At 37.4% G+C, this 26,215-nt stretch overlaps 1 protein-coding gene across 3 annotated transcripts in view; it reads right to left on the bottom strand.

Moving 5' to 3' along the window:
* The window catches only part of ganc (glucosidase, alpha; neutral C), a 95,964-nt gene extending 80,719 nt beyond the window's left edge, over positions 1-15,245 (bottom strand). For 2 of the 3 annotated variants that reach the window (XM_039741476.1, XM_039741478.1), the window contains exons 1-4: positions 15,154-15,245; positions 6,932-6,997; positions 4,294-4,402; positions 2,236-2,363 (exon numbers count right to left, since the gene is read on the bottom strand). In XM_039741476.1, the coding sequence (XP_039597410.1) occupies positions 2,236-2,363; positions 4,294-4,402; positions 6,932-6,997; positions 15,154-15,197 (347 nt within the window). In that variant the 5' untranslated portion in view covers positions 15,198-15,245. Of the gene's footprint in view, positions 1-2,235; positions 2,364-4,293; positions 4,403-6,931; positions 6,998-12,224; positions 12,303-15,153 lie in introns of those variants that run through there. The other variant, XM_039741477.1, reaches the window with a different exon arrangement.
* Between the last annotated feature and the right edge of the window lie 10,970 nt (positions 15,246-26,215).

The raw sequence follows: 26,215 nt of genomic DNA, 5'->3' as shown, positions 1-26,215 counted from the left end.
GTGAGCTCAGCGAGCAACACTTTCAGTTCAGATAGCTCAAATGTGCCTTCTTGTACCGTAGATGAAGCAGCAGACTCTGCTGAAGCCGGTGTCCCCGCTGCTCCAGTCCGCGTAATTGCGTAACTGAAGCCGCGGACCTCCCGGCCTTTTCCAGTTTCAGGTAATCCTCTCCAATCGGCGAGCTATCCACATCTGCACTCACGATCGCACCTTTGCTCCCCTTTTCGCTCTCAGCCGGCGACGATGTAGCGGACCGTGGTCCCGAGGAGTCTGTACTTTCGCCCATCTGATCCAGGTCTGTCTCTGAGAGGCCGTATCTCGAGCTAGGGCTTGCTGATCGTAGCTTGGATGTAGCTTTAGTCTTGATTCTTTCGGACCCCCTTCTTGTTGGCCATGTTTATATGTGTTTACATATACTGTAGCGGTCCCTCTCGGGTTGAATATATACAGGATATCTCAGAATAATAAGCAAATAATATGAAAAATAGCACCACTGCTAGCGGAGCTCCACTTCAGACGTCCATCTCTCGCATCGGACGAGACCAAATAAGTACTTCTAACAATATTGAAGACAATTTTTAAAATCTGCTGCTTATACACAAGAAAAGATACACATATAAGCGTCTCCCATGTCCTGCACATAAAATCAGCCAATGTCAAAACCCATCTTCTAGAATGTAGAAACACACCCAATTCCTTCTGTTGCTTGCAACAGTCCTTCTAAACCAATTGACCAGTACACGTTTTCTAATAAATTAGTTCAATATTATAATAATGAAAATTATTAGATTTTAAAATGCAGGAAATTTCTAAATATCAGAAAGTTCAGGGTAGGTGGAGAAAACAAAATTGCTGAATTTCACTCTAAAAATCAGCTGCTGCTAAACAGTCCCTATTTCTATATGAAAGAAAATGATGAAAGAAGATGAAAATCATGAGGTGGCATAAGGTAAATGTTTTTAAAAAATACTTTTCATAAATGCAATGCAGATTTTCAATACACTTTTTATAAAACAGCTAACTGATGATAGTTTAAAACACTTTGAAATTGAGTATTATGAAGGAGAAATACAAATTATAAAAAAAAATCCAAGGAATGCACTGAAAGGAGCACAGTGCTGCCATGGTTTAGGTTTATTTTCTCATAGAAACTGTCCAAATTTAGAATTCTAACTTTCGAATATGTGTGATGTGGGAGGAAACAGGACTGCCAAGTGGAACCCAAACCAAACACCGAACTTGTAAACGCTGTACATTGTCATAGACAGCATTGCAGCTCAATCCGGTCGGGACGTCTCAGGAAGGGAGGAATGGAGAAGGGCAGCCTTTTCAGGATACTGCCTCCCCCAGGACGCTAGGGGGCAGCTCTCCTGGACAGTAAATGTACCCCGGATCCCTGAAGGACATCATGGGACATGGAGTCCATTTTCTCAGCCCTGTTGGGTGCCATGGGTGCCACCAGGGGGAGCTCCTAAAGGACTTGGGGATTCTTATGTTTCATATAACCCGGAAGTACTTTGGAGTCACGAGGATGGAAGCCCACAATACTTCCAGGATATTTGAGGACTTATGATGTGGCGTTTGACCCGGAAAAAGAGGAGGAGCACTTCTGGGTCAAGGAATATAAAAAGGACTGTTGGAGACCCAGCGAGGACAGCCGGAGTTGGGAGGTTGGGTGACGAAGCTGTTGGGAGTGGAGGATTGTTGTATTGTTATTGATTATTGTTATTATTATTGAGTATTGGAGAATTGTGGAGTGTACAGTGCTTTGTGCACTTTATTTGAAGAAAATAATTAAAAATTCTTTTGGTGCTTTTACCCGTGTGTCTTGGATGTCTGTCTGTTGGGTTTTACGGGCCAACAGCAACCCCTAGCGTCCGCAACATACAATGACATGGTTGGGAACTAAGTACAGACCTCAGGTGCTTTTAAGCATATGTGTTAAACAGTGCACAATCGAATAGCCTTTATTATCATATATTTAATTAACAATACATCATAAAAAGAGGCTAGGAAAAATAAAATACTTAACTTTGTTTATGAAAGTGTTTCAGTCATATATTATCTAAAGCCTCGTGTTGCAAAATCACTTAATAGTTCCACATACTGTATCAGTACTATGGTGAGTTTTCTATTTAATATTCAAACAAACATATAGGGGGTTGAGAATAACTGCTGATCAATGCACCTGTGATTGGCAACAAATTGTAAGTTAGCTGAACTTAAAATTCTCACCTCTGAGGATGCTGCTCTCCAATCAGGGCATCTGTAGCCTCATATCTTGGTTTTATTGGTTGTAGCTCATTGATTTTGACCCTCACTATCCCATTTTTTAAACAATGGAGTTCAAGAAGCAGGTCTTCCTAGAACATATATTGCAAACAAGAGCAATGACCTTATTAAGATATCTAAAACAAATAAACACAAATGAACAGACAATCACAAAACAAAACAAATTAACACACACACTGGATAACAACAATTATTTACCGAATGAGTACTGAAGGGAATCTCATGTGCTGTCCCCAAAACCAAATAAGAACCAAAGCAGGCCAAAATTAAAAGGATTTTATTATTAAGAAAGATTAAATAAGACAAAAAGAACACAAAAAGTTAAGGCCTAAGTTCCAATAGCCTACCTTTACAGTTGAGCTTCTGCAACTGTCTTATGACATTTGCTGGCCCACTTTCTTAAGAGTACTCCACAATCACCCTCTGTTAACTTTCTTCTAAGACACTGGCTTCCCTTTTCTTTCTTTTTACTTCCAGACACTTCAGATACGTCTTTGAAACTTACAAAGCAAACTACTACTGGTGAACTCCAATGTATGGGGTGTCCGCAGTGACCTCTGTTAACTTGGGGAGTTCTCTAAATTCTAATGAGTGTCCTCAATTGTTTTTCTTTAACTAATTTGTAGTCCCGTACAGCCCTGCCTTTGTTTAGTAGTGCCCTCAATAGGTCACAGCTACTGTCACTACTTGGGTTTTATTCATACTGTTAAAAAAGAAAGACCAACCAAAAGAATAAAGAAAGATTAAAGTCTTTTCATCACCTTCAGGTAGATAGGTGCCACATTTAACCGTGCTTCTTGGCACTAGTTTTATTTTTACTACTGCTGCTCTAATACTTTGAGTCTCTGCAATCTTTCCTCTGTCTTAGTGACTAATGACTTTCTGCTTTTTTTTCAGTAACTACACCAAGAATACACAGAATCAGTGAAAAGCACAAACAAGCATCTGACTGATTGACGTGTTCTGTCTTAGTATACTGGTAGCTGTTCACAATTAGTTGTTTTATAATAAGCAAAATAGCATTATTATGTGTTATTATTATTGTTAGTTATTGGAACATAAAATAAAAATGTTAAAAACAGTATCATTTCCCCTTTGTTGATCACTTTATTATGGTAGTAGTATAAACGCAAATTACTGAACAAAAGAAGGTGGGTGTAAATTTACTTTCAAAAGGTTGCCACGGGGTAAACAGAGTGAAAAAGGTTGGGAACCCCTGTCCTACTTCATCATACTTCCACAGACCTGCATACATTTCTTAGCCCTTCAACTGCCTAGGTTGAGTCTACACCATATTTGCAAGGGTCTTCTTAGGTTACTACAGTTTCCTTCAACATCTCTAAGATGTGGATATTATAGGCTTTGCTAAATTAACGTGAATATGTCTGCTCATGTGTGAGTGTTTCTTGTAATAGACTAGTACCCTATCCAAGGTCAGTTTTGATCCTGCTCTGGATGCTGAAAGCCTCTAGCTCACCATGACTCACAAATGAAAAAATGTTTAAATAATACATGAATGGATGAAATACACAAGTCAAATCAAATTAAAAGAAAAAGGTAAAGAGTATAACAAAATGTGGCAAGAAAGTTCCCATAATGGCAATATTAAAGTTGAGCAGAGACAAGTAAAGAGACTTTTTTATATAAACAGGGCAGTCATGAACCAAATAGTTTTTAAACTCAGTTTTCTTTGTTACTTCAATAACATTCCAACACAAAAATGCATGAAAGATTTTTTCAGTTACTTATAGAACTAAAATTATACACACATAAATAAAATATTAGCTATGAAGGTTATCCTTTATTGTGTTCTGTGTTCTTAAGCTGGGTGTCTTTTGTTACTGATAGTTACTAATTCATCAAAAGGGATTATTTATTATGAAATGTGTTAAAACAAATCCTTAGTTCTACAGATAATATACACCTCACACATAGATAATGTGTAATTCAATATAAAATCTTCATGTGTGCAAAAGCATTTCAGAAACTTGACGTACTCACCTTCGTTGCACTATGATGTAAATGAACATTAGCACAGGTTTCAGATAATGTAAGGGTATTCATCAAAATCTGATAAGGGGAAGAGTCAGATATTTGCTGCACCTGACGCCTACAACAAGCAAAAACAGCATTTAAGGAGTTACTCCCATCATCCAATGTCAATTACTGTACCCTTCTTGAATATGTTACCATTTGTGGCAGCTTGAAAATAAATAAAACAAAACAGAACACAGTCTAAGATTAAGCAAAATTACAAATTTACTAGTAGTTGAATGATTAGGTTCTGCCATGGCTTGTAACAATTGACAGATGATGGCTTAAATCATAAGATTATTATTTTCTAAACAATTTTCACATATTACAGTCTGTTTTGTTATTTTATATAGCCTACGTAATGAGAATCTCAACAAATGACAGTGTGGTGGTGAATAGAGCATATGAGAGTTTCATTGTACTTTGTACACCTAACCATAAATCTGAACTGAATTGTTCACATTGCATTGCATTCTTTAAATAATCCTTGGATTTTTTAAACAACCATGCCATCTGCTTGTTGTTACCATCTCAGAGTAAACTCAAAGGGTCAACCAACAGTCAGTAATTCCTCTTGTGGCGTGTCATGCACACACAAAAACAAATAAATAAATAAACCAGAAAATAAAAAATGCACGGTGCACAATAGATTCAAACCAAACCAAAACAAAACAGATAGAGGCACCATAAATAAATTATTGAATTTTGTTGCCCATTCTGAGTGACTCTTGCTGAGAATATTGTAATAAAAGAAACAAGGACAACATTCTCAAGTGCTACCACTCTGCCTCTGTACTAAACTCTTAAACCTTCAACCTGGTGATTGATTGATTGATAGATAGATTAGATAGATAGATACTTTATTAATCCCAAGGGAAATTTCACATACTCCAGCAGCAGCATACTGATAAAAAACAATATTAAATTAAAGAGTGATAAGAATGCATGTAAAAGAGACAATAACTTTGTATAATGTTAACGTTTACCCCCCGGGTGGAATTGAAGAGTTGCATAGTGTGGAGGAGGAACGATCTCCTCAGTCTGTCAGTGGAGCAGGACGGTGACAGCAGTCTGTCGCTGAAGCTGCTCCTCTGTCTGGAGATGATACTGTTCAGTGGATTCTCCATGATTGAATGTCTATCAGTTCTTGTCACTTTACTGTACGTTATGTGCATATGGTGAGGATAAACTTTCAAACAGTGAACAGCTATGCGTGAAGGTGTGACTTGATTTAGTGATTGTTGTCTAGTTCTCTACAGAACAGAGGCAGCAGTTCACATCTGGGCATCAACATTCAATAAACGTCAATAACAGAGCTTACGACATGACTCTTTGAGGTGAATCTACATCCGTGGCCATAAAGGGTTCCACAGAGAGTTCACAGTTGGTCTCCTTTTAAAATGCCTGACTCAAAAAATGTTTTGCTCTTTTTCCTTCCTAAAACGACGTGGACGCACTATTTTTCAATATGTGTGCAACTTCAAGATGCAGATTAATACTTGGTAACACTTTGGGGTTGAAAAATTTACAAACTCTGTAAGTTGTAATGCTTTTACTTTCACGCCGAACCACAGTGTCCATTATGAAACACAAGAGAAGGATAGGGTTTTTTTAATTTAAAAAAAAAAGGTTTACTTTCGAACATTATTTGACTTTACAAATTAATATGTGCACTGATTGTAACAAAATAACTTTGACATGAAAAATACCAAATTTATCTATCCATTTTTTAAACCTGTCCTGTGCAGGGTTGTGGGGAAGCTGGATCCTATTCCAACAAGCACTGGGCACAAGACAGGAACAATCCCAGGACAGGGCACCAGAGTGAACACACAGACACAAACTCACACACACAACTACAGCCAATTTAGCTCAGACTGTGGGAAGAATCCAGAGTACCCGGAAAAAAGACATGTAGAGAATCTGTAAATTCCAGGCATGGAGGACCTTGGACATGAATCCTGGTCTCCTTATTGCAAGGCAGCAGAGCTACCACTGCACCATCATGGCACACACTGAAGTTATCCTTTAAACATAAACCACACAGACATACTCATCACTGAATATATTTGCTGTTCTCTACAGGGCTAAAACTTTACAATACAGGCAAGAATTATTTTGTATTTATTAAAATTCAGTTGAAGAGGAAATAATGCTGTATGTTACCAAATTTAAGTCACTTCTAAAAATGTATTACTTTAGTGAAACATGTCTGTATTTGTATTTAGACATTGGTGATTTTCAGATCGACCCACATTGGGAAAGACGTAATCATGTAAATTCAAATAATCTGGACCTTCTCATAAGTTTTTGTATCAGTAATAAAAATCTGCAAAATTGCACATATAATATCTAGTTAATAAAACACTCTAAGTTTCTTGTCGTAAGTGATGCTTGTATGTTCTGTATACAGGCTACAAAAATGTTCAGGTCAGGTTAGGTTGGGGGAAATCAAAACTCAAATCAGTCAAATAATTAATACCTACTGAGTGTGAAACTCTTCTGTCCCATTTTGTGCAAGCTGGTGCCAACTCTTTCACCCCACCAGGAAAATATGTCTAAAGTACACTATGCTTAATTCATAACGACAAAATAGGCTGCTCACCTATAAAAAGCAATATCTTCAGACGTCTTGAATTTGTCCTCACCTCCTTCTTCTAAGACACTGGAACTGAAGAAAAAAAGTACAATATGCAAATTATTATACATACAAAAACATAACTATTTGTAGCCTCAAATATTGTCTTAAATAAAAAAAAAAAAAAACAGCACGTTAAAAAGCAAAAGCACATTATTAAAATATTTATGGCAGTGACAATTATCAACTTTTCAGTGTATTTTTAACCCAAGCAAATTCCAGATTTCCAAGTTTAATTAACTGGTATACAGTGATTTTGGTGCCAACGATGTCTGAACGGTTTTATATTAAGTTTATGGTGCTGATTAAGAATATGACTTTGGTTTTGCCAGATTGGCTCTAGTTTCTGAGATATTTAATAGTTAATCAATTAATGCAACACGTTTGAAAAGCATTCAGAATTGCAAGAATATTTTTATTTTACTTACAACTAGTAAGTAAACAGTCTAACATCATACAAAAAAGAAATTAAAAATATCTAACAGTGACAGGAAAAAAAGTTATGTATGATTTAATTAATTAATACAATATTAATTAGTTATTAATGTCAATGCTTCAAAAAACGCTGTTTATGCGATTTCCTTTTATGTGTTTCATCAGGACAATCACGTTGGAGACTCCAACAGTAGTCGGCCATCATGTGTATGTCCCATCTGCCTTGATATCTCTTCTCCATCACCTTCATATCCTGGTGCAACCTCTCTCCTTGTTCCTCGCTGAAGTCTCCAAGGTTATCTGGAAATCTGTTTAAATGGCCATGGAGATAATATGAGCATAAAGATGCACTAACTCCCAAATGTCTGAAGTTATTAAGCATATCTTGCACCAATTCTTCATAATTGTCTGCTCTGTGATTACCCAAGTAGTGTTTCAAAACAGAGACAAAACTCTTCAAGGCCAAAGCCTCAGTGTCATTCATGCATTTAGTAAAATTGGAATTGTTCATGAGTTTACGAATCTGAGGACCATCAAAGATTCCAGTTTTTTGTTTTTCCATGCTCAGTCCAGGGAATGATCTACAAATGTACTTGAAGCAATTACCCATTTTGTCCAAAGCCTTAACAAATTGCTTCATCAATCCTAGCTTAATATGAAGTGGTGGGAGAATGATTTTGTTCTTGTCCACCAGCGGCTTGTTGATGATATTCACAGCGCCAACAATAATTTCTTCCCTTGTAGGCCATGACACTTTTGTCCAATGATCTTGCTTTGCCCTGCTATCCCAGAGGCACATGAAGCATGGGTATTTTGTGTATCCAGATTGCTGTCCAAGCAAGAAATTCACCATCTTCAGATCAACACAAATCAACTACTGATGATCATGATAACGGATTTTCTGTAATACGATTTTTACATTTTCATATTCTTGTTTAAGTTTTGTTGAGTGAACAATGGGAAGAGACACATAACAGTTACCATTGTGCAAGAGAACACATTTCAAGCTTCTAATGGAGCTGTCTATAAAAAGCCGCCAGTCTACTGGTCGATATTCTGTTAGTCCCATTTAAAGTACAATTCCTGAGATATCATTGCAGTATACAAGTTCTTCCTCTTGGTTGAAATATATAAGAAGCCTCTCTTCTCTTGTCTGATAGGCTGTAATTTTAACTTCCGCCTTTATAAGATTTCGTTCATTAAGTCTGGACACTAAAAGTTCAGATGCTTGCTTGGACAGATGCAAGTCTTGAATCAGGTCATTGAGTTCTTTTTGGCTTAATGGTTGAGGCGTCGAAGAGCTTCCCTCAAATTCACTTCCTCTGCTACTACCTGCCATACACTCCAATTCCTGCCTCTCTTCAGAGTCTGACAGTGGCTGGTTTGGTAGGCTGGTAAACAATGGTATGGGAACGTCATTGCCATGTGGAATAGGTCATCTTGCTGATTCCAAATCAGGATAATCCCACCAAGATATCTTGTAACGATTAAAGCCTTTAATCTTTACAACACAAAAATAACAATCGTTATGGTGATTTTTCAGTTCTCTCCATACCATTGGCACACCAAAATTTTAACTTTCTTTCACCTTTTGTCCACTATCATAGGTGCTCCATACATGTTTTACAAACCACATGTGGAGCCCAAGACTTATCCTGGTCTCCAAGCTGTACTCCAAAATAAGCCAGGTATACTCGATGCACAAAGTCTGTGATATCTCTTCTTTGTTTTTCAACCATGTACTCTCCACAGATGTAGCAGAATACATCAGGATTGTTGATGCAGGCTGTTCTTGATGAAGTCATAATTTTTACATGTATTTATATACTTATTAAGACAAAACTTTTTTGGTATAAACCAAGACTGGGTTGACAAACTTATACTGTAGCCAACTTGTTTCCTCTGCAAATTCACAGTTGAATTCTGGCTTCAAAAAGTTGCTTTTATAGCATTGTAGGTCTACAAATTGAGATATAAAATAATTATATGGGATATTTCATTACCTAAGACACTGTTAAATAGTCAAAAGACAGACCAAAAGCTATTGCATTTGATATCACACACAAGTCGCATTGGGGGAATGCATTATTTTCATGGATGCCCATTATCTCAAAAACTAGAACCAATTCAGCAAAAGTAATGGGATTTTTGAATTCAGCACCCTCAAAATACCCTAAATCCATTCAAAAAACCTTGGCACCTGAAAAAAAAATTTTTTTTGTAGACCTGTGAAAAAGATGTTGACAAGTTGTAGCGTTAATAAATGCTGTCAACACGTTCCCGACCAAACAAACCATTAACATTGGCAGGAAAAGACACAACTTCTTCTCGGCGGCACACAACATGGGGCGCAACCAAGATAGGGGAGGGGTCAGATTTCTTTTTTTTTTTTTGTTTTTTAAGTAGGAGGGCTCAGGTTTCAAATTTTTTATCATACGAGGGAGTTATGACATTCGGCATATGACCTAAGACTTTTTCTCTCATTTCATATGAATATACTATTAATTTTTTTATTATTCGTGTGTTCTAGTTTACTTTAAGAGTATTATGCTCCTATTTTAGTTATTATTTAAAATTATTACTTAATTGACTTATAATACAAGGGGGTCTAACACTTCATCCCGCCAATACATGCCCCACCCCACCCCGCTTCACAGAGTGAGCTTTGGGTGCGACGATCATCTCCAAAAGTTATGCTAGGAGTAAGGGGAAGACAGCGTATTTAAAGGAAGGCTACACTCTGATTGACAACCAAAATGTGGATCCGAGCTGAACATTCTGTTTCACTGTTTCACTTCTCAGCTATGCTGATGTTAAATCAGCTTTAATATTTCATGTTCACTGATTGTTAAGGGTTATTGCACTACTTGTTCATACGAAGGACACAGCTGCTCGTTCCTGCGTGTCTACTAAATTTTCCTGTTTATTCAAAAGGTTTGAGGTGTTTTATGTTATCTTTTATCTGTTGAATGCTAGGCGGCTAAAAAACACTGTGAAACGCAAGGCAATTTTTCTTTTCTGCAAGGAGCAAAAGGCTAACTTTGTTTACTTGCAAGAGACCCATTCAGTGGAGGCAGACACTAAGCTCTGGGAAATACTGTGGGGAGTCTCTGTTTTCTTTAGTCATGGAACATCTCATTAAGCTGGAGTGATGATTTTATTTAATAGGTTTCCGGGTAGTGTCATAAACTATAAAAGTGATTCTGATGGACATTGGCTAATGGGGGTGTCAGAAATTCATGGTTCAAACTATATTCTGTTATGTGTGTATGGATACAATAATAGAGCTCAGAACAGAAAACGTTTTACTTTCCTATGTGAAAGGTTGGAGCAATGGAAGTTACGTTATTCAGTTGACAAGATTCTAACGGGAGGAGTCTGTAACGTGGTTTGGTTCCTGATCCTTCCTTAGGCTGTTTTCCATCTAGGGCAGCATGTCACATTTTTGATGACAATATTCTTAACTTTAACTTGGCCGGCACGGTGGCACAGTGGTAGCACTGCTGCCTAGCAGTAAGGAGACCTGGGTTTACTTGCCGGGTCCTCCCTGGGTGGAGTTTGCATGTTCTCTTTCAGGTGCTCCGGTTTCCTCCCACAGTCCAAAGACATGCAGGTTAGGTGCATTGATGATCCTAAATTGTCCCTAGTGTGTGCTTGGTCTGTGGGTGCGTGTGCCCTGCCCAGGGTTTGTTCCTGCCTTGTGCCCTGTGCTGGCTGGGATTGGCTCCAGCAGACCCCTGGAACCCTGTGTTAGGATATAGCAGGTTGACAATGACTGACTGACTAATATTCTTAACTTGGTCACCAAAGCTTGTGTCCCGACATTTGCGCGACAGACATATGAGCGTCAACAAAATAGCGCCGACAAAATCGCGAAAGTTTCATTAAATATGAATTACTAGTTTAAAGCATATATAATAATGTTTATTTTAGAAGTCAATATTATGAGACGCGGCATGCCATCAGCACGGCATGCAGATAGTCCTTAAGATCATACGTAGGAAGAATTGCAGCAAAACGTCTTGATAGTTGAGCGTATTTAGACTTGCTGGCTGCCTGACTGCTGGTAATTCCACTTTGTATACAACGCGTTATGCCAACCCTCGACTGAGTTATTTGTTCGTGGCATGCCATCAGCAGTTATAACAGTTATAACCTAGCACATAATGTAATGCGCACGTACGCGTCCCACTTCCTTGGCCTCTCTCGTGATTTTGTCGGCGCGCATTTGTCGGCTCGTATTTGTCCGTCGCAGTTTTGTCGGTGCTCATATGTCTATCGTGCTTTTGTCTGTGAACCCCAAAGTCAGCCTTTGTGACTATTGGAGACTTAAAAATCCAAAGTGTAAAATCTCAGTATCTCCTCTAACTGATCACTGTGTGATTTCTTTGTCCTTTTCATTAACTAAAGAGGGACCTCGTAATCATATCTGGAAATTTAATAACAACCTTCTGAATAATGAAAACTTTTGTACTGAAGTGAAACAATTAATTGAGGAAATTGGCCAACTGGACAAACTGTTTTTAGAGAAAGCTAACGGTGCTTTTATTTGCTCAACAACCTGATGGATTGAAGAGGGGGACAAAAACTCTTCCTACTTCTTTAATTTGGAAAAACAGAGACAAGCTCAAAAGAAAATTCAAAAACTGATTATCAAGGGGTTACAACTGATGATCAAGACCAAGTAAATGAGGTCATATTACAGTTTTACAGCAACCTGTATACGTCAAATTATTCAGCGGATAAGGGTACTGCATTTCTTGGGAAAATTAAAGGTTTTATTAAAACAGTGGTGGGAGATTTGAAGGATCTTACAGAGGGTTACCTCAGAATTGAAGAGCTGGACAAAGCAATCAGACAAATGTCCAGGGGCAAATCACCAGGAATTGATGGGTTAACAGTAGAATTTTACTCCTTTTTCTGGAATGATATTAGAGTAATATTTTACAATGGCTATTTAGGATGTATCTCAACAACTAATCTCTCCCCCACAATGAAACAAGGTCTCATCACTCTGATCCCAAAACCCAACAAAGACAAACTTCTATTGGATAATTGGAGAACCAAACCCTTCTGTGCAATGATTACAAATTATTGGCTCATGTTTATGCAAACCGTTTAAATGAGTGTTTAACACATATAGTGGATGAATGTCAGTCAGCTTTTATAAAAGGAAGAAATATACATAATCACATTAGGCTGATTCTTGATATGCTTTATTATCGAGAGCTAATTAAAACAGAAAGCCTGGTGTTATTTCTAGACTTTTATAAAGCTTTTGAACATACTGTTGAACATTCTTTTTTGCTTGAAACCTTACATCGCCTGTGTTTTGGGAAAAACATTTGCAATATAACCAAAATGTTTTATCACTAACATCTTTAGCTCGGTTTCCCTTAGTCCTGGAATGGCCCCTAGGTTTGAGGTGAAGCGAGATATTCGACAGGGATGTCCAATTTCCCCTAAGCTGTTCATACTGACCACTCAATTACTGGTGGTAATCATCCAAAATGACCCCGATCTACAAGGCATAACCATTTTTGACAAAGATTATAGAATCAGTCAATTTGGGGATGATACAGCTCTGTTTTTAAAAGAAAAATACATGGTAATTAAAGCTCTCAATATTATTTCTTTATTCTCCCAGGCTTCGTGACTATGTCTGAATGTTGAAAAATGTGAATTATTACCTATCCACACATGTTCTCATTCTAATATTGCTTCAATAAGAGCAGAACCAGAAGTGAAATATTTAGGAATAGTGATATCTAAAAACATGATCAGAAGGGAAGACACCAACATCTGTAATTGTATTATCGACATGAAGAGATCTCTTAGTTGTTGGCTGACCAGAGATATTACTATATTTGGTAGAGTCATCCTTTCCAAAGCTGAAGGTCTATCCAAATTAATTTAGCCATGTCATCTCTGTATGTCTACCCCCAAAACATAAAGAAAGCCAACTCAGTGATTTTTCAATTCCTATGGAAAAAAATCAAACCCACTCTATTAAAAGATCACAGTCAGTAAAAGATTATGATAAGTGTGCTGTTAAAGCCTTAGACTTTGAATCAATGGTAGGAACTTTCAAGATTAACTGGCTCAGAGCTTGTTTGTCACAATCCGATTCCATGTGGTTTCATATACCCAGATCTATATTTAAAAAATTAGGAGGAATTGAATTTCTATTAAAATGCAACTTTGAGATTAGTAAAATTTCTGTTAAATTATCTACTTTCCACAAACAGATCCTTTCTTTCTGGAAAATTATACTTACACACAACTATTCTCCCCACATGTCAACCCTATGGAACAACAGAGTGAAAACAGTTAATAAGAAGTCATTATTTAATAGAAACTGGTTTGAGAGTGATATCTTGTTTGTGACTGATTTGTTGGACTCAGAAGGTGATCTGCTAGATTATATGTCCTTTTTGAAGAAATTTAAATTAGGTTGCACTCAAAAAGAATACAGGCAGGTTTGTCATGCAACCCCATGGGCATTTAGGCAGTTAATCTACAACATCATGTTAAATTCATAACTCAAGCCAGTGTTGCCAAACTTAAAAATTGGAAATTGTAATCTAAACGATAGTAAATGTAATAATAAGGTTATTGGTGCAAATTTTAAATCCATTCTTTTCCATGATTTTAACTCAGGAAAGCATTTGCAAGTTTTTAATGGGGATCAGTCAATTGTGGAAGAGGCTTTTTCTAAAATTTAAATGGCCTGTTTCCCCAACAATTAAAGAAACACATTTCAAGATAATTAATAATATATACCCGGTGGCAGAATTTCTAAAAAGAAGATTTAAATTTGAGATGGACCTGTGTTCTTTATGTGATTGAACTTGTGAAACATTACAACACTTGTTCTTTTCATGTCCTGTTTCGGCTAATTTTGGGTTAGAAGTACACAGCTGGTTATCAATCACGGTTAATGATATCCCACAGTTTGACTTATCACATATCATGTTCTACATGGATAACTTATAATCATCTGTCTCTGATATGATTAACATTGTCATTCTCTTAGGTAAATACACTGTAGTAAATGGAGAAATAGCAAACTGTTTTTTACATGGTTCATTAATGATTTTAAACAATACTTCCTATCACTTAAGAAACTGAAATCCAGCAAACCTGTAAGAAGGATTTATGATAACATCTCATTTATTACTGTTTTGATTTATGCCTCCTGTGTCTTTTGGCCTGTGCTCCCTATTTGTTATTTTTCACTATTTTGTATACTGTGAAACTTATCTAGCGCCGCTGTACTGTGAATGTTGTTTATACTTTTTTAAATGTTGAATTTATATCCTCTACGAGAGTTTTATATTGTATTGTGTTTCATTTGATAATTTAAAAATTAAAAAAAAAAGTCTCAAAAAGTTATGGAAAGCTGAAAGGGACAAATGTGACGTTAAACAGAGGAGAGTTCCTTCAGTCGAGTGCTATCACGCTTGCGCGTTTGGTTATTATGGTTACGCGTACGCTCCACAGCCAATCAAAACAAAATCTGATTTTTTCCTGTTATATTTTAGGAGGAAATTACGCTTCATTTGAAAAGGTTTCTGATACAAACGACAGAGTCATATTGAACACATGATTATCTTTATCTGCGCCACCCAACTTTGTCTAGGTTATAAATATCTCGGGACATATAAGTTAAAGTTAAGCGCACGCGAACAAACGCGTTGTTAACTGTACTGTACTTGCACTACACCAGATCGGTGTGACGGGGACACATCTACCTTTCTCCAGTCTCCTGAGATGAAACAGGCTTTGGCAGCTCCATGTAGCCAACGACTACAAATCCAACTTGACAGCAAGATTTTAACACCCCGCCCATTTCGAGTCTGTCAGGAATTCTGGGCATTGCAGTTACTATTATAATATACTGGTCGTGGTGACGTTCTTGTCACTGATTGGTCACAGTATATGCTCCCGTCGATGACGCATAATTCTGCGCGCCGTATTTGAAATGTTTGCTTTGGTTCTTTAGCATAGACATATAGACGCCGCATTTCACTGTGTTGCCCAGTCGACACGATACGTCAGCCTTATTGCGAGTGGCAAAAGTGCTATTTAAATTAATACAGGTAGACGTGAAAACCGGGTTTTCTGATGAAAAAACAATAACGTTTAAAACAGTAGCGTTTACATACAACAGAATCGTTTAAATGCAATTATTTCTATCCATTTATATACTAATAATGGCAATTATTAAATAATACATATTATTAAATAATTCCTTCCATATAAGTAACATTTCTCGGACAGCCTTCTTCCATCTCCGAAACATTTCTAGACGTCGTCCTGTTCTTACGCAACACAGTACTGAAGTATTGGTTAATGCCCGAGTCACCTCACATATAGGTTACTGTAATGCTATTCTATCTGGCATCCCACAAAAATTATCCATCGCTTACAACATCTTCAGAATTCTGCTGCCAGGATAATAACCTGCTGTTCTAAATCCACTGAACATACTACACCTATTCTCTCTCAACTTCACTGGCTCCCTGTTAAGTACAGAATACAATACCAAATACAGCTCTTAACATTTAAAGCTCCCCAGAACCTCACTGATCTCCTCCAGACTTGCACTCCTCTCGCTCACTCAGATCCTCATCTGCAGGTGTACTTTCTGTACCACACATCAGACTCTGTGCTATGGGATCTCGAGCGTCTCTCGTAGTGCTCCTCCACTCGGGAATTCTCTTCCCTCTCATATACGTCAGCTCGATTCAATAACACATTTTAAAACTGCCCTCAAAACTTATCTTTTCAAACTGGCATACCAATTGTGAATTTTACACTGTTACTGCCAGTTATATTTGTTTGTTTGCTAATTAGTGCTTTTTGATTTATCATTCTCTTGTTTTTATTTTACTAATGTTTAATTTTATTGTAAAGTGACCTTGAGTGCTAAGAAAGGCGCCTATTAAATAAAATGTATTATTATTATTAATCATTCAGAAGAAAATTTGACCAATGTCTGAAAGTCAAAATAGTAAGACTGCAACTGGCAGTCTGGTCTTTCTTTTAACAGTGAACTGATACACTCAATGGCAAAAATAAACAATTTTATTGTATACAAATTTGCTTAATAATTTCTGAAAACATTTCACTCATTCCTCTCTCAATCTCTCTCTCACACACACACAATGTGGTTACTTAAATATATACAGGATAGAATCTAAAATCCTTGAAACAGAACTGTCTTACATAGCTTTTTCCGTGTGTTGCCACTCTGTAATTTGAGAGTATTCAGTCTGGCAATATGGTGCAGCCTTTGTTTGTGGAAGACAGACACCACTAAAGACATGAGCATACAATGATGGTTGTCAATTTCAAACTGTGTTTACTCAAAGTGCTCCTTGAGAAAAAACACATCATCTGAACCAATCTCATCCTGAACAAACTGATTGATCGAAGATACACTGACAGCTTGCCCTAATATCGACTGTTGGATAACACGCTCAACTACGTTGACCACCTTGACTGTACCCTCAGAAGCAATCATTAAACCTCCTTTGTTTTTTAATGTGAGCAAGTGGTAACTTTGATCATATGATGCCGGTAGAGCATCTGTTACCAAACTAGCACTGCACACATCACAGGACAGCTTTCTCAAAATCCCGTCTAAGGGCTACCTCCCACTGCTTCCTGAGGTGGATTTCTTTGGGAAACCTTCAAAGTTTGAGAAATGTTAACAGCTAACAACAATCTACATAGTTAAATGACTAAATACGTTTAGCCAAAACATTGCTAGGAGGCTCACTTGAGTACATAAATGCATAGCTTTGTTATCTTAGCCTGACGGAGCTAAAGTTAAGATTATAAAACGGGATTTTCTAATAGCGAAATATAACCAAAACAATTGTTCAGCCTTACCTATGAAATGTAATCCCCCGGGATCTGGTCTGGAGCGTAGAGCGGTTTGTACAAGCCCAAGCAGCACATACGTGAGGTATCTTTATCCATTACTTCACTCCACAGCAGTGCCACTCACAATATGGCGGCGATGTTGACGTACGATGCTGCTGGTCATGCGCGTCTAGTAATTCTATATCTATGTTCTTTAGCTCTGTTTTGTTTTATTCAGAGTACGTCTGCAGGTGTATCGAATTGTAATGGAATTGCAAGCGTTTATTAAAGTTTGGGAAATAATAGTGTTCAGTGCAATTTAGAATTATTAATTTGTAACAACACGTTGCATAAATAAATTGCAAGGAAATTAAAATTATGCTGCGAGGAAAAGAGGCAAGGGAAGCTCAAATAATATTTTTAAAGAGAGGTTACGGTATTTTTCTCCAGTCTTTCTGTGTAGGTAAGTGCTCAGATATCCGTTGTTTATTTTGATGTAATTAATGCACGAGTCACGCCTCTTTCGGGGTTGTGCTTAATTGGATATCTTGGGGTGGTAGGAAGTCAGCCTGAATCATTAAATGTTGTTACTAAGCCATTTACTGCAAGTACGAATAAAGGCCGTCTGTTGTGAGTAATACCTTAATAAATATTTGCAAATCAAAAGACAACTCATTAAAGCTTTTTTTTATTAAAGGGAAATTATGTATCTGTTGCTTATACATTTTATACGGGTAAAATGTCAGAAAAAGCAACCCTTCAATTTTGCTAAAATTAAATTGGGTATGCAAGGAATATTTTTAAGAAATCTTTTCATCCCACTCATTTTAATACTTTGGTTGAGTCCGTTAAACTCAATGACATTAAAAACTTTGTCTGTGATTCCGTTTTTTTAGGCCTCTTCTTCCATTTGAAATTAAAAAGAAGGCATATGTTGCTCTTGATAACCCCTAAGCTTTACAAAGTAGGACTCTGCCTTCAATAGACAGATCCGTAGACAACTAAACAGAAAATCTCTATATTTTTGGAGATTAGTACAGTATATAATTTAAATGAATCATATTTTTGATATTCTTAGATATTTTAATGCCAAGATTGGAGACTACTTCTTTAAAGGGTATACTACATATAGCAAAAACATTACATTTCACATTTTTTATGTTGAGATTTAGTCCTGAGAAGTTTGAAAATCGTTGACACTGTTTTAGTAGATGACTTTTTATCTATACTAATAAAAGGCAAAGCCCTCACTGACTGACTGACTGACTGACTCACTCACTGACTCATCACTAATTCTCCAAGTTCCCGTGTAGGTAGAAGGCTGAAATTTGGCAGGCTCATTCCTTACAGCTTCCTTACAAAAGCTGGGCAGGATTCATTTAAAAATTCTACGCGTAATGGTCATAACTGGAAGCTATTTTTCTCCATTTATTATAATGGAGTTGAGCTTGAAAGCCGTGGGGGCGGAGTTTCCTGTGACATCATCACGCCTCCCACATAATCACGTGAACTGACTGTCAACGTAGAAAACCATGCATTATATAATTGCGAAGGCAGCGAAACAATAAGAAGCGAGCGAGTGACACATACAACCATATTCATGAGTGCTGCTACTTCGGAAACAAAGCACGGTGTAAACCTAAACTTTAAATTAAGTTCATAGACAGGCTGCTGCTAGGCGTTTGTCATGCCCAAGGCTAATGCGGGATACAAGTTTAATGAGAGGACGCAGGATATAAACGAGAGTTTTGATCACTTTGTAACTAAGTTAAAATTGCACGTGAAGGGCTGTGCTTATGCAAATTCCGAGACTGTGTTTGTGGGAGATTGACAGTTAAGGCGGGTGGGGGAGTCACGTCATCATCTCCCCTCCCATTCACCTCATTTTGCTCTCAGCTGAGCTCCGCAGCTAACGCACGCAGTGTTACGGAAGCGACTTTGTGATGCTGCCACCAAATACTCACAGAAAAATCCACAAGTTAATACACACGCTGTCTCTACAGTTTCTCCACACTGAATCCTCCAGGCACTACTTACAAAAGGTTACATTGACAATCGTGTTACGTTATTTTTAAAATCTTTCCTTTTCTTAGCACAAGCACAGCTGAGAAGCTTCGATGCATGTGCTCCATAACGTGTTAAAAAATAATGCATTTAATCACACTTTGCAATACAAGCAAAGGGGAACTTCTGTCAATGCATGATTTCATGGTACACCGATTACACTGATCAGCGCTTCCCGATTCATTTTACCCTCGCGCCACCTTGGTTTGTGAAGAAGTATGAAAAAATATGAGGTTAACACAGAAAAACAGATCACCAATTGAAGCTTTATGAATAATCGATTGGCCATCAATAATTGTTTTGGTAAAGCCATACTCAGTGTATTAATTAGATGAACGGTAAAGAAGTAAGAGCGAGGGGAGGGTGACTTATTGAGGCACGCAGGCAAAACCACAATAGCACGGGGGCTCGATGTAGTGCGCATCAACTCGATCTGAATTACGCGATCACATTCGAAAAAATATATCTTTTCAAGTTCTATTTAGTCCATATGTGTCAAACTCAAGGCCCTCGGTCCACATCCGACAAGGCGTGTAATTATATCCAGCCTGCGAGATCATTTTATATATTATTGTTAATAATGGCCCGGGGATATGAAGCGCTGGTAACACAATAAACTACAGATCCCATAATGCAGCGCTTCAGCTGCCTTGCCGAACACTTACAGCGTTAATCAAGTCTAGCTTATGATGCTGCAAGTTATTGCGAAGCCAGCCCACACGATGCCAAAGAGAAAAGTTGATTCTGAAAATAGAGCCTTTAAAAACCGATGGGAGGCTGAGTATATGTTCACTGACATTGCCGGTAAACCCATGTGTCTCATTTGTGGAGCTAATGTGGCTGTAATTACAGAATTTAATCTAAACTATGAGACAAAACATCAAGATAACCTTAAAGACCTAAATGCAATGCACAAGATACAGAAAGCAGAAGAGTTAAAGAAGAATCTGACACTTCAGCAGACGTTTTTACCCGTGCAAAATCACAAAGTGATTTCAAGTGAAGCTACTTTTATGGGAGACACAAATGCACCAGTGCAACTTACCCCACTTTCCCTGTTGCCAAGTAATGTTGAACCAAGTCGGCACAACGGTGTTCCCAAATACGAACTTTGCTGATAAACTGAGCGCACTGCGCACTGAGTTCGCACGGCGCTTTGGTGACTTTGAAGAACAAAAAGAATTTTGAGTTGTTTACAACCCATTTGCCGTCGATGTGGAAACTGCACCTGTGCAGATTCAGATGGAGGTGATTGAGCTGCAGTGTAATGGCACATTGAAGGCAAAGTACGATACTGCACGGACCGCACAGTTTATTCACTCCATTCCCGCAGAAATGCTCCAGCTCCGTCTACATGCGGCTCGAACCTTGTGCATGTTTGGTAGCACATATCTGTGTGAGAAGCTCTTCTCAGTCATGAAGACTAACAAAACAGCACACAGGAGTCGCCTCACTGATGAGCACCTGCAGTCCATCCTGAGAATCTCCACAACACAGAACCTCACAGCAAACATAAACGGACTTGTTGCCAAAAAAAGATGCCAGGCGTCCAGCTCTGATAAAATGATATATGAGCAAAGACAACTGAATGATTTGATTTGTTATTGCTGAAAGGAACACATTTTATTTATATTTCCAGGTTTTGTTATGCAGCATGTTCATATTTGAATTTGTATAATTTTGACAGGATATATTTTTATGGAGAGCAAAATCTTTTGGGATATTTAAAATCTAAGTTTATTTTTTATATAAAATTCCATAAGAGTAAAGAAATTTGAATGTTTGTTCTTTTAACATTTACTTTATTTCTAACTTGTATAATTTAGACAGGATATATTTTATGGAGAGCAAAATATTATATTTTATTTATAATTTATATAATTATTATAATTTATTTATAAATAATGTTTTCATTTTCTGGATTCTGGATTCTGCCACCGCCAGCAACAGTTGCTCGCACCCCAAGAGTGTGTATATATATATATATATATATATACATATGTAGATATGTATGTATATGTATATATATATATATATATATATATATGTGTGTATGTGTATATGTACATATGTAGATATGTATGTAGATATGTATATATATATATATATATATATGTATATATGTATGTGTGTATGTATATGTATATATGTAGATATGTATGTGTGTGTATGTATATATATATATATATATATGTGTGTGTATGTATGTATGTGTGTATGTATACACTCACCTAAAGGATTATTAGGAACACCTGTTCAATTTCTCATTAATGCAAAGAATCTCTGACAATTATTTGTGTTTGTGCTTGATGAGAACCCTCAGTGCCAGGAAATAGGTGATGGTAGACTTCCTAGGTGTAAAGACAGACTTCTCCAGTTATTGGTTGGTGAGCAAGTGATCATGGATCCTATTGAGGGTGACCCTAGAAAGGACTTGTATTTGCCTCAATCCAGACGAACACCTTTCTCTTTCCAGATAGGGACAAGAAGTTCCATTCTCCAGTCAGTTGGGATGACACCCATTTCCCAAATGGAAGTAAAGATTGCTTGCAATGCCAGGAGGACAGCCTTACCACCAGCCTGGAGGAGGTCACCCTAGATACCACAGATCCCGGCAACCTTCCCTACTCTCTTGTTTACCACCTGTGCAATCTCCGTGAGATTGGGTGGTTCACAGTTAATTGAAGGATCACCCTCACGAAACGTGGACCCAGAGGTGTCAAACATCTTAGCTGGAGGATCAGCTTTAAACAACTACTCAAAGAAGTCAGCCTGGGTCATAACTACAGTGTCATTCATAAGGACTGTTCCATTACCCGTCTTGACTGTGACTCTTCAAGGAACAGATTCAGATATACGTAATGCTTCAATTCCTCTGTAAGCAGGATGTAGGTCGCTAGACCACAGATGGTGTGTCACCTGCTCACAGATTCCTCCAGCAAACACCACCTTATCTGCCCTCAGAGCCCTTGCAGCCATCCTTCTCAGTTCCCAGTACAGACCATACGTGCCATTGAGCCGCGCACTGCGACTCCTCTCGATGATATCCAGGGTGCCCTACAAGATGAAACACCTCCTTTGTGGAAACACCAGCAACACCAACACAACCTTCAGCAACCTTCAGGATCTTGTCACAGAAGGTCTCCCACATCACATTAGGATCAGCAGTTGCACCCAAGTCTGCAAGAAAAAAAATGTTGAACACTTTTTTTTAATTGTGCATTTATCACCTCTTTTTGGGGGAAAAGTTTTCTTAGTTATAAATAAAAGAATTGCTAGAGAGATCCTTCTTCATAGCTGCTACATTCTGCTATATTTTGATAATGCTTCCTTTAGCTCAGGTGAACATTACACCATTTATTATAATACTAGCTACATCTGTAGAAGGAAACCTTTTAATATATCATTTGTATGCACTGATTTATCAAATTACTCAACTATACTAATTACTTTGAATTCTCAATAAAAAAGCAAATCCATTGCCTTGTTAAGGCTTTTCAAATGTATTTAATTTAATCTGCTTAAAAAGTACTAGTGCAAAGTTTAGGCCTTTTATGGATTATATCTATGTTATATTATACTTGTAATGTGCAATGTCTTTAATAAAAAAAAGAAAAATGTTTCCTGGAGTAAGTGGAAAAACATATCAAGTTCAGATGGACATCTTGGTTAATTACAGAGTATGGTATTAAGAGTGAATTAGTTTTAAAAAGAAAATGTGCAATATAGCTGATTGGATAAGAAATGTGTTAACCCAGGGTTGATTTGAATGCATGAATAATGGTGTTGTGCAGTCAAAAGAAAGAAGCCAAAGTTATAAAAAGCAATTTTAAGATGGGTTGAATTTAGTATTAACAATAACATGTGCTCCATTGTGCCTGAACATTGGAAAACTTAATTCAAATAACATATACTTTTCCAAATGAAAGCTTTAGTCTATACTAATAGTCTACTATTGCCAGATGCAAAATTAAATTTAGTTACGTATGTGTTCTTATTATTGCTACAAGTATTACATTTGCTTCATAAAACCTTTTGATGATGCCTACTGTTAAAGGTGTATAAAAAATCAGGGTCATTGATCTTACCAAGAAAATCTGTTTGAAAGTCTTGCCAAGTTTTAAAGAAGGTAACGTTTTAGTTAATGTGTATATTAAAGTAATATAACTTGTGCATAAATAGAAGTATATCGAGACCTGCTAAACAACAAGATCTGTGAAGCTTCATCAGTGGCCTAATTCAAATCTAATGTTGGATTTTGTTTTCCATTTTAACTGGCTATATACCATTAACTATCTTGTTAAAATTACATTTTATGTCTCCTCTCAAGTAGATGGGAAGTTTGTTTCCTTGTTATTTATCGTGTATTGAATGATTTTGTGTATCTATCAAGTAAGTAATATTATTTGCATAATTGTTGAAGTGGGCTCAGTCTATGGTTATGAAGTACTCTTTTTAAATCCATTAACAAATTCCAACCATATTACACAAAATATTAGCCAATTTCACTGAACAAAATTAAATATTCTTCTTTGCTTTTTAAATATTAGAATTCAGTTATCTGCAAACAACTATTTTCAATATAAATATGTTAGTCTTTGGTGAAATCTTTAATATTTTTTTATTTTAGATGTTAGCATTGTAGGTCTATAATGGAAATGACTTATTTATCTATAAATAGCTGGATAGCCAGCACTATGAAAAATAACAGCACAATTTATTTAGCATATGTGCACCATGAAAATGTCCTATTTTCATCTTTTAATATAAACTTAAAATCAATTTGCAAAAGTAATAGTTACTTCATTTTAACCAACAGGGGAAAAAACTTGATTAATTCATACATTATTTCAAACAGCATTATAACTATCGTGGAAGGAATAGTAAACATACTAGATTTATGTCTGAACCAGTGTAGCACCATCTGCTGGGAATTGTGTATGGTTAGAATTCTAAATATAAATAGCATGGCCTTTGCCCTTTATAGCCCCTATAGCAGGATTGCTTATGTCCAGGGCTGCATTCCTATCAATTTTTAAACTAGGTCCATCTTATTTTAACTGAATCCCATTTTTAATTTGATGACACAATCTGTCTGTCTGATAAGTCTGAAAATTAATAATAATGTGATGACTTCTTGGAAGCAGCACAGTGGTTAGTGCTGCTGCTCTACAGAGTTCAGGTTCTGTCTTTGAATCCCACTCTCTCTTATCTGAGTGGAGTTTGCTTGTATTCCCAATGCAGAAGAGAAGGAGAAATATCTCAGGAGAAATATTATCAAGCCGTTCTACTTTTCCTCACAAATTCCCAAAGATGTGCAGATTAGGGTAACTAAAACTCTCAATTGGCACCATTGTGAATTTTGGAATTTGCATGTGTATGGTCTGCAGTGTGTTGGCTTCCTGTCCAGGGTTGGTTCCTATCTTGTGGTCCGTGCTGCTGGATGAGGCACTGGCTCCCCTTGACTCCATGTCTGATTAAAGACTTAAAAATTGATGCATAGATGGACATACAATTCCTTTGTAGGGTTTTCAGGTCAGGTCTGTTTTTTTGGTCATGCCATGGCACCAATTTAATGTGCAAGCAGTATGTTTGGATACTGGACAGTTTTTCACATAGCCTGCACACTCCTGTACTCTGTTCATTGATATGAGTGTTTGAGCGAGCTATTGTCTGTTGTAAAGAGACAGAACACAATGAAAAAGGGTTGGGGATCCCCCTTGTATATTGTAGGGTTCGCTGGAAAATAAGCTAGTTAGTAATCATAAAAGATTGAGTCCCAAAGTAGCAAGGCTGTTGGCTTTTTATAAGGGGATGAGGCGGGACATCTAGAAGGAAAATGATCATCCGAAGGTGTAGTCTGGAGTCGAAGGAGGGAAGGAAGAATAGGCATTAGTACGCCTGAGTACCCCCTGTACCTGTGTGTCAGCAGTAGCTAGGCCCCCCTGCTGCCTCCTATCCATGCGTGTGTGACACTGTTCACCATGGTTCAGAGTTAAAAGTACATATTTAATGCTCGCTTTTGTTATCTCTATTTGTGTACACAGTAACAAGCCTTGTGTATAGATTTATGTACAGTATGATTCTATGAGTTCCTAGTCTTAGTTCAAAAGGTTATGGAGAGTATACCAGCTCTAATTATTATAGTACAGTGTTTGTACCGTGATGGAATACCGTGATGGAACCAAGACTGAGAAAGAGGATTTTTAACAATTGGTCAACATGACACGCAGAGCAGAGCTTGTGTTGCTGTGCACTGTGAGGCTGTCCAATGAGAGTAGAACTATATAAGAATATATTTAATTGAGATGTTTCATTGGCAACTGTAGTTTGGCAAAATTCTATCAATAGTTCATCCATCCATCCATTATCCAACCTGCTAGATCCTAACTACAGGGTCACGGGGGTCTGCTGGAGCCAATCCCAGCAAACACAGGGCGCAAGGCAGGCAACAAACCCCAGAGGGTGCCAGCCCACTGCAGAATCAATAGTTCAAATTGATAGAATTTTGTTTGTCCAAAGAGGGAAATTTTACAGAAGCTCTTTTAAAAAAACAGATAAATAAATACATGCGCACACACACACAATGGTCTAAACACACCCCCAGATGTTGGTTGGGAGGATGCACTGGTACAATGCATTTCTCAATCCACCACATGATGAACCACCTCAGGATCTCAAATTAGGACCTGAGCACAGCTGTGCAATGGGTGACACCTCAGCACCACACTAGTTTGAATGAAGTAGAATAGTGTAAGGTTTTTTTTTTTTTTACAGTGGCTTGCCTTTCAACACCCAAGAATGACTAAAAATGAAGAAAATTAAAAAGCAAGAAAATGTTTGACGTTCACAGTCACATTGAGGCTCTGTACAGGCATA

Source organism: Polypterus senegalus, chromosome 18, assembly GCF_016835505.1.
Source record: "Polypterus senegalus isolate Bchr_013 chromosome 18, ASM1683550v1, whole genome shotgun sequence".
NCBI classification, from domain to species: Eukaryota; Metazoa; Chordata; class Cladistia; order Polypteriformes; family Polypteridae; genus Polypterus; species Polypterus senegalus.
Note: the sequence above shows the minus strand (reverse complement) of the source record. Positions and strands in the feature narration are given on the sequence as shown.